Genomic DNA, 15,478 nt, shown 5'->3' with positions numbered 1-15,478 from the left:
GCCTTCTAAACCACCATCTCAAAGCAATTTATACATAAAAAGAGGGGGGAAAGACAATCATAAAATACTTTTAAGACAAGACTAAAACCCTGACAAGTGGGCCCTTGTGTCAAAGACCCATTCATCCAGCAAGGAAAGTCTGTTGAACAAAAATGTCTCCAGCTGTTTTTGAAAAGTACATGTAGTAGGTACTTGTCATATCTAGACAAGGATGCTATTCCAGAGAACTGGGGAAGCCACAATAAAAGCCCTGCTCCGAGTAACAGCAGATCTTTGGAACTTGTAGGAGAAACTCTCCCACAGACCACAGGGAACTCCTGGGGGTGTAAGGGATACATGGTGTTATGAGGAATACAGGACTTACAGAGAATACAACAATATAAAAGTTACATAAGAATCAAAGGCAACAGATGTGATGAATCTCCTGGCATTTGAAGCCCCTCTGATGCTTTCCCCCTTCAATATATTGTCTTCCAGCTCCTAAAAGGAATGTCCATCTCTCGCCGGAAAAATCTGGAGAAACCAGAAGATGAGGATGAAGCAGGAAGTGGGGGCTGTGATGACGAGGACGACTGTGGTGGTGCAACATCCGGAAATGGGGAATTAAGAGTGAAGAGTCAGTTGAGATTCTTGGCAGGTAACTGGTGAGGTGGGTGGGCAAGGCTGAACTAGCCAGTTCTTTATCCTTTCCTGGCAGGGGGCTTGTCTGCAACCAGGGCAGCCAATATATGGCTGTGCATCAGCTGTCCCCCACTTCCAGAACTAAAAGCAGGACTGGGCAAATTCATTGAGGAGTGGTGGGCACCCATCAGTGATGACTCGCAATTCGCAATGCTTGACAGAGGAGGCTCTACTGGTGGTGCCACTGCTGAGTTGCCACTGACCGTTGATCAGGACTTTTCAGTGGTGGTTCCCCTCTTGTGGAACACCCTCCCTGGTGAAGGAGTCTGTCTGAACAGTGGCTATTCCTGGGAAGCTTGAAATTATTAGCAGTGAGGGCATGTTGTTTTTACCTGTTTTCAGCACTGTGTGCTCCAGTGTCTTGCACACAAACTGGTTGTGCTTCTCAAAAACTGAACACACATACATGTGAAGAAGGACTTAGATTAAAGTAGGAATTTGCAGTTTTGAGGCTAACTTCTGTTTTCCTCCACCCCCAATGCACAGACTTAATGGGGAATGGTTGTTGCTCAATGGAAGAACATCTGCTTTGCACACAGAAGGTCCCAGGTTCAGGCCTGGTGTGTCCAGACAGGGCTGTGAATTCGCCCTCTCTGAAACCCTTGAGAGCCTCTTCCAGTCCATATAGACAATGCTGTGCTAGATGGACCCAATCATCTGGGAGCGTGGCAACATCATCTTGCAAACCCTCACTTATGTTCACATAGGCCTCAGAACTGGTGTTGCTGGCATAGCAGTTTCTCTCCCCAACAGCACCACCACTCTGGTTTCCCCATCTATCATGGGAAAGAAACTGTTTTGGGGGGAGAGTGGTGGCTCCTCCCCCCAGCAGATGCTGTATCCTGGAAACAGACTCACTGATGCTGCACTTTATGGAATCACCCTTAGGAGATCCTTCCGAATTGGATGGGGGTCCAGAAATTGAAATGATTAGCTTGGGAAAAACCACCCAAGTGATAGCTCAGTGACCACAGTGTTTTGCAAGGATCATTCCCAAAAGTGGTGAATCTCATTATATGGCCTATGTGGATTCCAGGGCATCTTTTATATATATATATATATATATATATATATATATATATATATATATATATATATATATATATAATTTTTATTAATTTACAACAAAGCAAAACAAAACATATATTATTTTCATATTTCACATTTCAATTTCCAAGTCTTTGATTTTGGACTTCCTTCAGCTTTTCCGTAAATCTTTCGTAGTCACTATTAGTTTCCGCATTTCCTTTTTTACCATTGTCATTAATTATATCTTTTTCTCTCTCCTTCCTTTTAACAATGTCTCTCGCATATGTCACAGTGCTCATTTGAAACCTTCTAGCGTTATTTGACCATCACTTACGTTCTCCAGATATTTAACAAATTTCCCCCATTTTCTGCAAACTTTTGGTCTCTTAGGTATCTAATTTTTCCAGTCATCTTATCTAATTCAGCGTAATCTAACAACTTAGACCTCCAATCTTCTGTTGTCGGTATTTCCTGTTGTTTCCATTTTTGTGCCAGTAACACTCTTGCTGCCGTCACTGCATATTGGAGAAACTTACTATCCTTTCTCTTAATCTCCTTTCCTATAATGCCTAACAGAAAGACTTCTGGCTTCTTTGTAAAAGTATATTTCAGAATCTTCTTCAACTCATTATATATCATTTCCCAGAAGTCTTTCACTCTCTTGCATTCCCACCACATATGATAAAATGAACCTTCTTTTTCATTACATTTCCAACACTTATTACAGGTCTTATACATTTTTGCCAGTTTTACCGGTGTAATATACCACCTATAAAACATTTTCATCACATTCTCCTTCAATGCCATACATGCTGTAAATTTTAAGTTCTCCTTCCATAACTTCTCCCAGTCTTCAAATTGTATGTTATAACCAATATCTCTGGCCCAATGTATCATCACCGACTTTACTTCTTCGTCTTTTAAATTCCATTCTAATAACAGATTATACATTTTTGACAAATTTTTAACCTCCTTATTTACTATCTCTGACTGGAAAATTGAGTCTTTGTCGGCATAGCCCCATTCTTTCACATCTTTCCTAAACATTTCGTTCACCTGGTAATAATGCAACCAATCATAAACATACTTTTTAACTTGTTCGTATGGTTTCACTTTCCATTTTCCTCCTTCCTTCTCTAACAATTGACCATATGTTGCCCAATCACTTCTCATATTAGTTTTCTTTACACTCATAACTTCTAGAGGTGATAACCAGTGTGGTACTTTAGGTTCCAATAGGTTTTTATACCTATCCCAAACTTCAATTAATGGACCTCGGAAGATGTGGTCCCCAAAACCTTTATGTACCTTTTTTTCTCTTTCCATAAGTACGCGTGCCAACCAAATCTGTTATCGTATCCTTCTAAATCTAACAGTTCCCTATTCTCTAATTTTATCCATTCTCTCAGCCAGCAAAGGCATGATGCCTCATAGTATAATTTCAAATCAGGCAGGGCAAAGCCTCCTCTTTCTCTTGTATCAGTTAGAAGTTTAAATCGTATTCTCGGCTTTTTGCCCTGCCATATATATCTTGAAATCACTCTTTGCCATTCTTTAAATAGACTGCCCCCCTTAATTATAGGGATAGTCTGGAACAGAAATAACATTCTTGGCAACACGTTCATCTTAATTGTAAATATTCTTCCCCAAAATGAGAATTTCATTCTTCCCCACACTTCCAGGTCCTTCTTTATTGCATTCCACACTGGTACATAGTTGTTTTGAAATAAATCAGTATTCTTCGGAGTTAACCATACTCCCAAATATTTCACCTTTTTGACCGCTTCTATTTCAATTTGCTGTTGCATTGTTTCAATTACACTTTGATCCATATTTTTCACTATCATTTTGGTCTTTTTCTTGTTTAACTTGAACCCTGCCACTTCTCCAAATTTTTCCATTTCCTCTATCACTTCTTTGGCCGTCTCTGTTGGTTCCTCTGTTGTTACCACCAGGTCATCTGCAAATGCTTTAATTTTATATTCATTTTGTCCTATCGTTACCCCTTTTATATTTCCATTTTGTCTTATTGAATTCAGAAGGACCTCTAACACCGTTATGAATAGTAATGGCGAAAGCGGACATCCTTGTCTTGTTCCTTTAGAGATTTTCAATTCTTCTGTAATAACATTGTTTATTATAAGCTTAGCTCTCTGTTCCGTGTAAATTGCCTTGATTCCATTAAAGAACTCTTCACCGATTTCCATATACTCTAGGTTTCTCAACATAAAGTCCCAAGCTATATTGTCAAATGCCTTTTCTGCATCCACAAACATCAGCATGGCTTGTTTCTCAATCCTGACAGACAGATATTCCATTATATTGATTACATTTCTTATATTGTCTTTCATCTGCCTGCCTGGAAGGAAACCAGCCTGATCCTTATGGATATAATCTTGTAGTATTCTTTTCAGCCTCTTCGCAAGTATCCCTGCAAATATTTTATAGTCTGTATTCAACAGTGAAATCGGTCTATAATTCTTTACTTGGGTTAAGTCAGAGTCCTGTTTTGGTAAAAATGTAATATATGCTTCTTTCCAAGTTTCTGGAATGCCTCTTTCTTTTAAGATGTTGTTCATGACTTCCTTCAACGGTGTTAGCACAATAGGTTTCATTTCTTTATAATATCCTGCGGTGAATCCATCTGGACCCCTTTTCAGATTTTTAATAGCTTCTTTTACTTCCTCGGTTTCTATTGGGGTATTTAACCACTGTTTTTTCTCAGTCGGGATCTTTTGCACCTTTTTCTCTTTTAGATATCTCTCTATTTTTCTCAAATTGTTTCTTTCTTTCTTCTTGTAAAGTCCTCTGTAATAATCCAGGAACCTTTTTCTTATCTCTTTCGGGTTGACTATCTCTTCACCTTCAACCGTAATTTTATTTATTGTACTTTGCTCTTTCCTTTTTTTAATTTGCCAGGCCAACCATTTTCCAGATTTGTTCGCATGTTCAAAATTGTTTTGTCTCAGTCTTTTTATGTTCCACTCAACCTCTTTGTTTATTATCATTGCAAATTGGCTTTGTAGTATTTTGATATTTTCTTTTACTTTTCGGTTGTTCGGGTACTTAATTAACTTTTGTTCATTGTCCATTATTTGTTTTAAGATTTCTTTTTTCCCTTTTTCCCTGTTTTTATTCTTGATTGAATTCTGTTGGATAAAGAAACCTCTCATTACAGCTTTGCTTGCGTCCCAAACTACATTTATTTTTGTGCCTTTATTACAATTGTAGTGGACAATTCGTGATTCCAGGGCATCTTTTAGCCATAGACATCAAACTAGCACCAGTAGATGGGTGAGAACCACAGTTCCCTGGGGTGTTGCTAGGAAGGCTGTGTCCTGCGACTCTGTACCTTTGGGTGCCCTTAACCACTGTGCCTTGGGTATACAAGAATGCAAGAAGATCCTGCTACATCACGCCAGCAGCCTGTCTGCCCATCACCATGTGGATAGGGATTTATCCCAACATACAAGTGTTTGCACAGCGATTTCTCCCAATATAAGAATTACATCGCCACCATTATCATTATCAGTACTAGATCAGCCAGTCTTATTACCTGAAGGTTTCCAAGTGACTTATAATGCAGGTAAAAACACAAATAAATATATTTATACCATAAAGCAGAACAAAAGGCAACCCCCTATGTAACAAACACAGGAAGCTTTGTCTGCATGCTAACAGTAGTTTGTCAAAAGCTTGGTAGGGGGGCGATATAAGTCTTTACCTGGTGTTAGAAAGATGAATGAAGGTGCCAGGTGGACCTCACTGGGGAGCACATTCCAAAGCGTTTGCTGCTTTCATGAGTACTTTCATCTGTGTGCATCAGTTACCCTAGCATTTCTCTGCACATTCCTTGGCTGGAGAACTGCATCACAAAATTCAGAGAAGTGCAGATTTCGAAGGATGGGTGTGTTTCGCTTTGCAAACTGTTGCATAGTGAGTGTTATGTTGAGTTCTTCTTTATCTGTGACCTGAATGGAATCTCTCCCACATTCCTCCCTCCCTCCTATGTGGACCACAGTGCAAATGTCATTTGCTCAGTCGCTGCAAAGCAATCCTTTCCCAATCATTGCTGCTTGCTTCCCTTGCCCAAGACCAGACAGATGAACCTGGATAGGCTCAGCCCTCCAGCTTTCAAGTTTAAAGAGGAAAGTGTGGTCTCTTAAAATGAGGCCAGATGCTTGTATAAATTCCCTCCCCTTGATCAGGGACAATTACCTGCTATTTAATAGAGTGGAAGCTGAGGTATTTAGCTGCTGCTTGTCAGGCACCATATATATATGGATAAATAAAACACTGAGATAGTAAAATACTGGGTAAGAGAGAGCAAAAGTGACCTTTGAGCTATCCTATTCAGTCCTGGTGAATATTGGGCCATGAGAGGCCTTCTGTGGTTCATATACAGAGGGAGGCATCTCCCTCTCCTTATCTAGTGCTCAAGCCATCTTGACGGCCAAAATGGCAGATCTGCAATTGGACCTGTTGGCGCCCTCATCTTTAATGAAATGCAGCCAGTTTTGGATCTGAGAAGCTATGCAGGGGGAGGGGGTGTTTGACCCTTGTTCTTGCACTGCTTCCCCAACCAAAACCCCCATCCATTGGCCCCTCTCCTGATTCTCCCGCAGGGGGTGGTTGGGTAGGTAGAGATGGAGACCAGGGAAATGAGGTAAATGAGGGAAATGAGGTCAAGCACGTATCTTGTAGCACCCCCACATGCCTGCTGTTCATTAGTCAAGAAAACAATTCCCCTTCATCATGTGTGTTTTGACCCTGACTGGGAGGGGAGTGGGGTGGGCAGAACCAGAGGATATGATCTGCTGTGGAAATGGGGCACAGGCTTCAGGTGCACAACTCTGTGCTATCACGCTCGCTCAGACTGCAAGGAACAGACCTGATTCCACCCTCGCCCATTGAAGGACTACTAGGGGGAAGTAGTGGCTTAACAGGGGTGAGCCGGAAAGCATCTAGTTCAGATGTTGGCTCCACCCTGGTTACATTAGGTGGTCTTGGGCAAACAGGCATTCCCCGGCCTTGCCACCTGTAAACATTTGTCAGGGATGCTTGAGCTGAGATTCCTACATGGTAGGGGGCGGACTAGATGGCTCTCAGGGTACCTTCCAACTCTACAACTGTATGATTCTATGCTGTGAAAATGGGAATAGCAAAACGGACTCTACCCTAGTAGGGGTGTTTATAAGGACTTCTGTTTGCAAGGAGTTAATGTATTGGGAGCACTTGATGGGGATTCTAGCCATGATGGCTTTTCTCTGCCTCAGGGCCAGCCCACCCATGAAGTGGGGTGAAGCAGCTGCCTCAGGCTGCAGAAGTCCCCTAGGCATCACACTCACAGCCTCCCTCACACAACCCACCCTGAAACCTCCACCACTGGCAGGGGTGCAACTTGAATAAAATATTGGGGTTGAGGGCAAGTAAGCCCTGCCCCACATTTTTTATTTTATTAGCCCCCTCAAATATTTCATTGGGGTGCTGAAGTGACCTCAGCCACTAGGAGTTGGCTCTATGACTTCTGGCAGAGAAGCAGTGGCGATGCAGGCAGCAGAGGTGATGTGGGGGAGGTGCCACGTGGCAGTGGTGGCAGTGGCAGCAGCTTGAGGAAGGTGGCAGAGCCACTTCCCATTTTGCCTCAAGCAGCAAAATGGGACACAACTCCCCTGCTCTGCCTCCACAATCAGAGGCAGCAAGGCTTCTGAACGCCAGTTGCTGGGAGCCACAGGATGGAAGAGTGTGGCTCTTGTGCTCAGGGGTCCCGCTTGCAGGTTTCCCATTGGAGCGTCTGGGTGGCCACTGTGAGAGCAGGATGTGGGACCAGATCGATCATTGGTCTAATCCTGCAGGCTCTCCTTATATTTTAAGGTTCAATTACGGTAATATATACATAAAATAAGAAACATGTTATTACTCATTTTAACACTGTACTTGTTTCCCTGTGTCCATTTCTGCATATGGCAATGTAGGAATATGCAGCTGCCCGTATGGGGTTCAAACCTGCAACCTTTGCATTCTCAGCACCACACTCTAACCAACAGAGTTATATTTGTGTATACAATTAGCATGGATTTTTAAATTATTATTTTTTTGCATGGTCCTCCAAGCCTTTGGCAGTTTGTAAATTATAAGCTCCCCCCCGCCCCCCGCCCCCCAGCCAGCAATGCTAAACCCACATGTTTTTATACCAAAGCAAAAGTCACAAATCCTGCAAGGTTTTCCATTTGGGGGCGATTGAGGTTCTGGCAGCCGTCAGCATCCATGTCAAGTATTCCTGAGAGATGAAACCTTTCAACTGATTTTAAGTTAATTTTAATTGCTCTACTCTGAGTAAAATGAGACATATATATTTGGGACCCACCCTATTTTTGTGATGGCAGTATTTTTAAACCATTTTTAGTGCTGTATTTTAAATTGTGCTGGGGCCTTCAGGTGAAGGGCAGGGAATAAACTGAAATGCTACTACTACTACTACTACTACTAATTGTCATAAAAAGGAGAAGAAGAGGAAGCATTGTTGGATACAACCCAATATTAGTTTGCTCCAGGCTTTACTGTTGTGACCCCGGCAGACATCAGATATATTTGCTATAAACTGCTAGACAGCCACTGGATTTGCAAGGATCCTGTTTCGTGGCAACAAGATTTAACTTACCCCTGCTTTCCCCCTTCTCAAGGCTGCCTGCCACAGTCTTCTTCCCACAGCTGTTATTCCACTTCATAAAAAGAACTCAAGAAGTAACTCATAATCAGGGGAAGGTACATAAAGGTAAAGGGACCCCTGACCATTAGGTCCAGTCGCAGATGACTCTGGGGTTGTGGCGCTCATCTCGCTTTATTGGCCGAGGGAGCCGGTGGACAGCTTCCGGGTCATGTGGCCAGCTTCTGGCCGCTTCTGGCGAACCAGAGTAGCACACAGAAACGCCGTTTACCTTCCCACCAGAGCGGTACCTATTTATCTACTTGCACTTTGACATGCTTTCAAACTGCTAGGTGGGCAGGAGCAGGGACCGAGCAACGGGAGCTCACCCTGTCGCAGGGATTCGAACCACCGGCCTTCTGATCGGCAAGCCCACAGCGCCACCCGCATCCCTGGGAAGGTACATAGCTGCTTCAATTGCGTATTGTTTTTATGTTGGAAAACAGCAGTGTGAAGGCTCCTGAAGGTAGACAACTCTTAAGGCAGAATATGTGTACAGATTCATGTGCTCTGCTATGCATCCTAGATGGCAGGTCAGTTCTTGCTCCTCAGGTTAGTTCTTGCACCTCTGCCCAGTTCTTGCTCCTCAGCTGACTCTGTTTGGGTAGCTTCTTTGCCTGGGAACCTGGCAGAAGTTCTTAACTCGCCATAGGTGAATAGGTCTGTTCTTCTCTGAATTTCCCACCCTAGAAACAGAGCCTCTTGTGGTATCAGAGGGTGGCTGCAGCCAGTTGTAGCTATCTTGTGAGCCAGCAAACTTTTCTTCCAAATTCCAAACTTAGGGTTATAGTGAAGTCTTACCTTATTTATTTTGGGCTCTTAATGACTTACTATTTGAATGAACCAATGTTGGAAAGAGCCTGCTGTTTTACAAGGCATTAATTCTACCCTAGCATGGGAGAAAGGCAAGGGGGAGACACGTCCAAGCTCCAAGAGGATTATCTTTCCATGAGAGCCGGCGTATTGCCAGCATATAAAACACTGCAGCAGAACTGTTATCTTGAAAGTGTGTGAGCACATTAGCTGAAATTTCTCTTCTTTTGTTTTGTTTTCAAAGAAGTCTTGATTGGAAATCAAGAATTCCTTGTCAAAATGCAGATTTATTAGAGGAAGAGGGAGGAGTCTTCTCACTCCATTTTAATTGCAACTGGAATTGCTAATTGGTCTATTGCTGTTGCTTGTTGTTGCTCACCATACTTTTAAATTTTAAAGTAATGGATACGAAGTCAGAGCAATGGTTTTCTGGTGCGTGTAGCCATCAAAAAGGAATTTGCTTATCAGTTCCCTCTCCTCTTTTGGAGATGGGTTTGCAGTTCTGTCTGGATTTGATCTGTGTGTAATATGGCAGGAAAATAATGGTTAGTCTGATTACCCACTCTTGAAGAACCCAGTTTGTCTTCCATTTTTTTTATAATCTTTTTTATTAAGGTTTTTACATAAAAAGAAAAAATAACAGAAAAATACAAAGTACAAAAATACAAAAATACAAAAAACAAACAAAACAGAGAAAGCAACACAAAAAGAAAAAGAGACACACAAAAAACCAGTTAAAAGCAATTCCATTTCATAATATTCCTTGCATTAACTTATTTCCCAGACTTCCCCGCACCTCCCTTCACTGTATTCCAATTCATATATTTGATCAGCAAATCCCTTCCCTCTGTCTTACCTAATTTTTATCTTCATCTTAATATCTTAATATATCTTAATCTCCTTAATATCTCAACAAATTAAAGCCTTTTAATTTTACACCTTTTAATCTTTGAATTTTCTATAGTCCTTCACCACTTTATTACTAATAACCTTTTATGTTCAATCCGATGTCATTCTAACATTCATTAATTTTATAATATTTCTGTAGATAGTCTTTAAATTTATTCCAATCTTCTTCCACCGTCTCTTCTCCCTGGTCTCTGATACTGCCAGTCATTTCTGCCAATTCCATGTAGTCCATCACCTTCATCTGCCAATCTTCCAGAGTGGGTAGTTCTTGTGTCTTCCAAAACTGCGCGATGAGTATTCTTGCTGCTGTTGTGGGATACATAAAGAAAGTTCTATCCTTCTTTTGCACCTGTTGGCCGACCATGCCCAGGAGAAAGGCCTCTGGTTTCTTCGGGAAGGTGTATTTAAACACCTTTTTCATTTCATTATAAATCATTTCCCAGAAGGTCTTAATCCTTGGGCACGTCCACCAAAGGTGAAAAAATGTACCTTCGGTTTCTTTACATTTCCAACATTTATTATCGGGCAAATGATAGATTTTTGCTAGCTTGACTGGTGTCATGTACCACCTGTATATCATTTTCATAATATTCTCTCTTAAGGCATTGCATGCCGTGAATTTCATACCAGTGGTCCATAACTGTTCCCAGTCAGCCATCATTATGTTATGCCCAACATCTTGTGCCCATTTAATCATAGCAGATTTTACTGTTTCGTCCTGAGTATTCCATTTCAGCAGCAAGTTATACATTCTTGACAAAATCTTACTTTTGGGTTCTAGCAATTCTGTTTCCAATTTTGATTTTTCCACCTGGAAGCCAATTTTTCTGTCCAGTTTGTATGCCTCCATTATCTGATGATAATGAAGCCAGTCTCGCACTTTACTTTTTAGTTTTTCAAAACTCTGCAGTTTTAGTTTATCTCCCTCCTGCTCTAAAATTTCCCAATATTTTGGCCATTTGGCCTCCATATTGAGCTTTTTTAGAGCTTTTGCTTCCATTGGTGACAACCACCTTGGGGTTTTATTTTCAAGTAAATCTTTATACCTTGTCCAGACATTAAACAATGCTTTCTTGACAATGTGATTTTTAAACATTCTATGCACTTTGACCTTTTCATACCATAAATATGCATGCCAACCAAAAACATTATTGAATCCTTCTAAATCCAAAATGGCTGTGTTGTCAAGAAGCAGCCATTCTTTCAACCAACAGAAAGCTGCTGATTCATAATAGAGTTTCAGGTCTGGCAGGGCAAAGCCTCCTCTTTCTTTTGCATCAGTCAATATTTTAAATTTTATTCTTGGCTTTTTGCCCTGCCAGACAAATCTGGACATGTCTTTCTGCCACTTCTTGAAACAGTCCATTTTGTCAATAATTTGCAGTGTCTGAAATAGAAATAACATTCTGGGCAATACATTCATCTTTATCGCAGCAATACGGCCTAACAGTGATAGCTTCAAATTTGACCATATTTCTAAATCTTTCTTTATCTCAGTCCAACATTTATCATAGTTGTCTTTAGAACCCAGTTTGTCTTCCAAGGCAGCAGCAGCAATGCTGCCAAAGCACCTCCTCCCAGTCCTTTGCAAAGGACTCTGTGGCAGAAACTAGAACAGATTTCTGACTTACAGGATCTGCTTTGTGTGCCTCTAGAACCTAGAGCCCAGTGCAAAAGACAGGGCAGGAGAACCAGAGCCAGACACAAAGCGGCAGCTGAGAGGGCGCCCCAATCTCCAAGCAGCAAGAGACACCAGGGTTCCAGCGCTTACCCGGGATTTGGTTTCCTTGGAATGAAGGCCGGTGGGGACTGTGGTGATACATGTTTTTATCCACACATATATACAACCTGAGCATAGAATGGAGGGGCTCACAACCCCAACAGATCTTGCCTTCCCATTAGGTTCCCAGAGAGACCCCTGAGCCCCAGCTTTGAGATTCAGCGCAGAGCAAGGCAAGCTTCTATGTACCCAGCTTGCGGCATTAGCCAAAACTCCCCCACACCCCCAGCCCATCTTAGTCCGTTGTTCTCCATCCTAGGATGACAGGTGAGTTAGGGAAAGGTCCACCCATTTGTTTCTATGACAACAGAGCAACCTATTTAAGATGCTGATTATGGATACTTAGCTGAGCAGCTGTGGCCATTACCTTTACAAAATAGCTGGTTTGACTGACTTCCTTTTATAGATCCTAACCTCATAGATAAAGGATCACAGGCCTAGAAGGGGACCACAAAGACATCCAGACTGACCCCCTAAAAAACCCTATAACAATACAAAAGAAAGAGTTTCAAAGCAACTTGAAAAAATAAAATACAATAAAAGCAATTTAAAATGTAAAACAACAAACAATGCGATATTTAATGTTCATCCAGTAATGTATTAAAAAGCACAAATCCTACACACTCGCCTGAAAAGATGAATTTTGGCAGGATTGGTTCCACTGCTCAAATCTGGCCAAAAGTGGGTTGGATCTGGCCCAGTGGACAAAAGTGGTCCCCCCCCCCCCGTTCTGTGGTCTATGGATAGTGGTCCGTCCATTTCTTCTGACTGGCAGAAACTTTCTAGGGTCTCAAGCAGAAAAGTGTCCTTTCTGTCACCTGCAGCCTTAATCCTTAATCCTGGAAGGCTGACAAAGCTATGAGATGGAGCACAAGAGAATATTTGGCATGACTGGGTTGTATGTCTTCTGTATATAAGATCTTCTGCGTTACTAGATTGGAAGCCCAGAGATCAGTGCTAGAAGAAAGGGTTTTGGATCCTGGTGGAGGAGCCCTGGGCTGGAATTTGGCACTTTGATTGTGATCTGGTTGAGAAAGTCTGAATACCAACTCAGGAGGAGCGGCCAGCAACAGCAGAAGAGGGCTGTTTCCTTTGTCCCTATTTGCAACTTCCTTAAAGGCCTCTGATTGGCCTCTGTGAGGTAGGATGCTGCACCCAGTGTGCATTTGTTATATTCTTAACATTTATGCGCTCCTTAATCAAGTCCCAGGGAACATCTACCTGTACTTGCTTTTTTTGTTTGATAAGGTTTCTCTTGACCAAGAGAATTGAATTTCTTTTCAGTGAGAAATGCAAAGCTTGTAACCCATGGAAGTAGTTCAGTTTGCAGCAGCTGCTGCACAAATGAGTTAATTCAGTTAAATAAGATGCAAAATGTTCTTGCGGTGGCCATTTCAGGATTTAGGTCATCTTGGCTCTTTCTGTGTTTCCGGAATTACATCTGTTTCTGGATTAGCTGTATCTGGAGAAGCAGAGGGTGTGTGTGTGTGTGTGTGTGTGTGAGAGAGAGAGAGAGAGAGAGAGAGAGAGAGAGAGAGAAGTGAATCTGGTCGTCTGGCCAGATTTGTTCATTTTACATAGGCCAACCTGGCCTGGCACCTAGAGATCTTGGTGCATGTTTAATAGTAGTGCATGACAATGACTCTTGATATACATCAGACAAGATCTACGGTTGCCACTTGGGCGTTTGCAAAAAGAAAAAAGGACATGGGCATTGCATAAAATTTTGCACATGCCCATAGAGAGCATATATGGATAGATGCAAATTTACAAATAATTGCTGTAAGTTAAATAGAGAGTTATGTGGGACGCGGGTGGCGCTGTGGGTAAAAGCCTCAGCGCCTAGGGCTTGCCGATCGAAAGGTCGGCGGTTCGAATCCCCGCGGCGGGGTGCGCTCCCGTCGTTCGGTCCCAGCGCCTGCCAACCTAACAGTTCGAAAGCACCCTTGGGTGCAAGTAGATAAATAGGGACCGCTTACTGGCGGGAAGGTAAACGGCGTTTCTGTGTGCTGCGCTGGCTCGCCAGATGCAGCTTTGTCACGCTGGCCACGTGACCCGGAAGTGTCTCTGGACAGCGCTGGCCCTCGGCCTCTTAAGTGAGATGGGCGCACAACCCTAGAGTCTGTCAAGACTGGCCCGTACGGGCAGGGGTACGGGCAGAGTTAATGCATCACACTGAAGAGCAGACGACTGGGAGCAGTTGGCCTGAATGTGTACTTACTGTGCTGTCCAGCTGCTAGCTGGGATGGAGCAAAGTTCTTCCTCTTGGACAGGCAGCCCTCCAGACAGAGCACTCTCTGTAAAGTAGGACATTTAGAGTCAGTGGTGGCATAGTTGTTAAGTTGTGGGTGAACATATCAGACGACACAGCGATTCTTCAAACAGCTCTTGTTTATTCAGAGGCCAGAACAGAACTGAACTGAAGGGTTCAGTCAGCCTTCTTATATAGAGCTCCAGTACATATAATCGTAACAACTTTCTAAAACTATCCAATCACTGAACGTCACTTTCGATCCCTTATTTGCATAACTATCTACAGTATCCCCCTGCTGGCCCAGGGTGAGAACTTCAGGACATAACACCCCTCCCCACTGAGATAAGGCGTCAGTTACAATCGTAATGGTTTCCGTATATACAGCACTACACGAAATTAGGCACAAAAGCATATCGGTTACATTTCACATACTTCCATTAGACCAACAGTATTACAAGTCCAACAACATAGCCCTTTAAATAACTTGGGCGCTTGGAAATTCTGCCAGACTGCCGGGGAGCGGTACCCAGGTCCGGTGGGCTGCCCGATTCTTGCTGAGGCTGTGGCGCGACCCTAGGTGGCGTTGAAACCAAGTCCCCTGGATCCGCTGTTGTGGGTGGAACATCCGCGAGTGGAGTTGGCGGAATGTCAGGCACGGCAGTGGTCTGAGTCTGTGGGAAGTTCAGCAGACCCTCTGAAACGGCTTGGTTAGGCTCCATGCCTGCAGTTTGTGAGAGGTGTAGGTGGAGCCTCGCCATCTGTAAGTGTCTGTTCTGGAGCCATGAGCGCAGTTGGGGGCGCTGCGGTAGTGTCCAAATCCCCAACCCTGCGCCTAAGCTGGTCTATGTGCCGGCGCCACAAACGTCCGTCTTCGAGTGCCACGTGGTATGAGCGAGGTCCAGTGACTCCCACTACTGTGGCTGGCACCCAAGGAATGTCCCCCACAAAGTTCCGGGCAAAGACCTGGTTTCCTGGAACAAATAACCGTGGGTCATTGGCATAGCCTGGAGGTTCGGCCACGGCAAAGTCTGGGTGCAGCCGGTTGAGCGGAGACCTGAGGCGGCGGCCCATAAGCAGTTCGGCAGGACTCCTCCCTGTACCCGCATTAGGGGTGATATGTTGCACAAACAAGTATTCAGAAACCTGCTCATGCCAGTCTCCCAGGTCCAGGCGCGCCAGTGCCTCTTTTGCCGAGCGCACCATTCTCTCTGCTTGCTTGTTGCTGGATGGATGAAATGGTGCTGTTAGGGCATGGCGGATACCCAGTCCTGAAAGGTATCACTCGAAAGTGCCTGAGGTGAACTGC

At 43.3% G+C, this 15,478-nt stretch overlaps 2 protein-coding genes across 6 annotated transcripts in view; one reads left to right on the top strand and one right to left on the bottom strand.

The window, feature by feature from the left end:
• Positions 1-15,478, top strand: part of GPC3 (glypican 3) — a 252,285-nt gene that overhangs the window by 213,256 nt on the left and 23,551 nt on the right. For all 5 annotated transcript variants that reach the window (XM_083422627.1, XM_083422625.1, XM_083422624.1 and 2 more), the window contains one exon: positions 478-637. In XM_083422627.1, coding sequence (XP_083278753.1) covers positions 478-637 — 160 coding nt within the window. The remainder of the gene's footprint in view (positions 1-477; positions 638-15,478) is intronic.
• Positions 1-15,478, bottom strand: part of LOC310669115 (uncharacterized protein) — a 32,995-nt gene that overhangs the window by 13,886 nt on the left and 3,631 nt on the right. The window lies entirely within an intron of this gene.

This window comes from Podarcis tiliguerta (genome assembly GCF_965153285.1).
Source record: "Podarcis tiliguerta genome assembly, chromosome: Z".
NCBI classification, from domain to species: Eukaryota; Metazoa; Chordata; class Lepidosauria; order Squamata; family Lacertidae; genus Podarcis; species Podarcis tiliguerta.
This window is presented reverse-complemented; position numbering and strand designations above follow the sequence as displayed.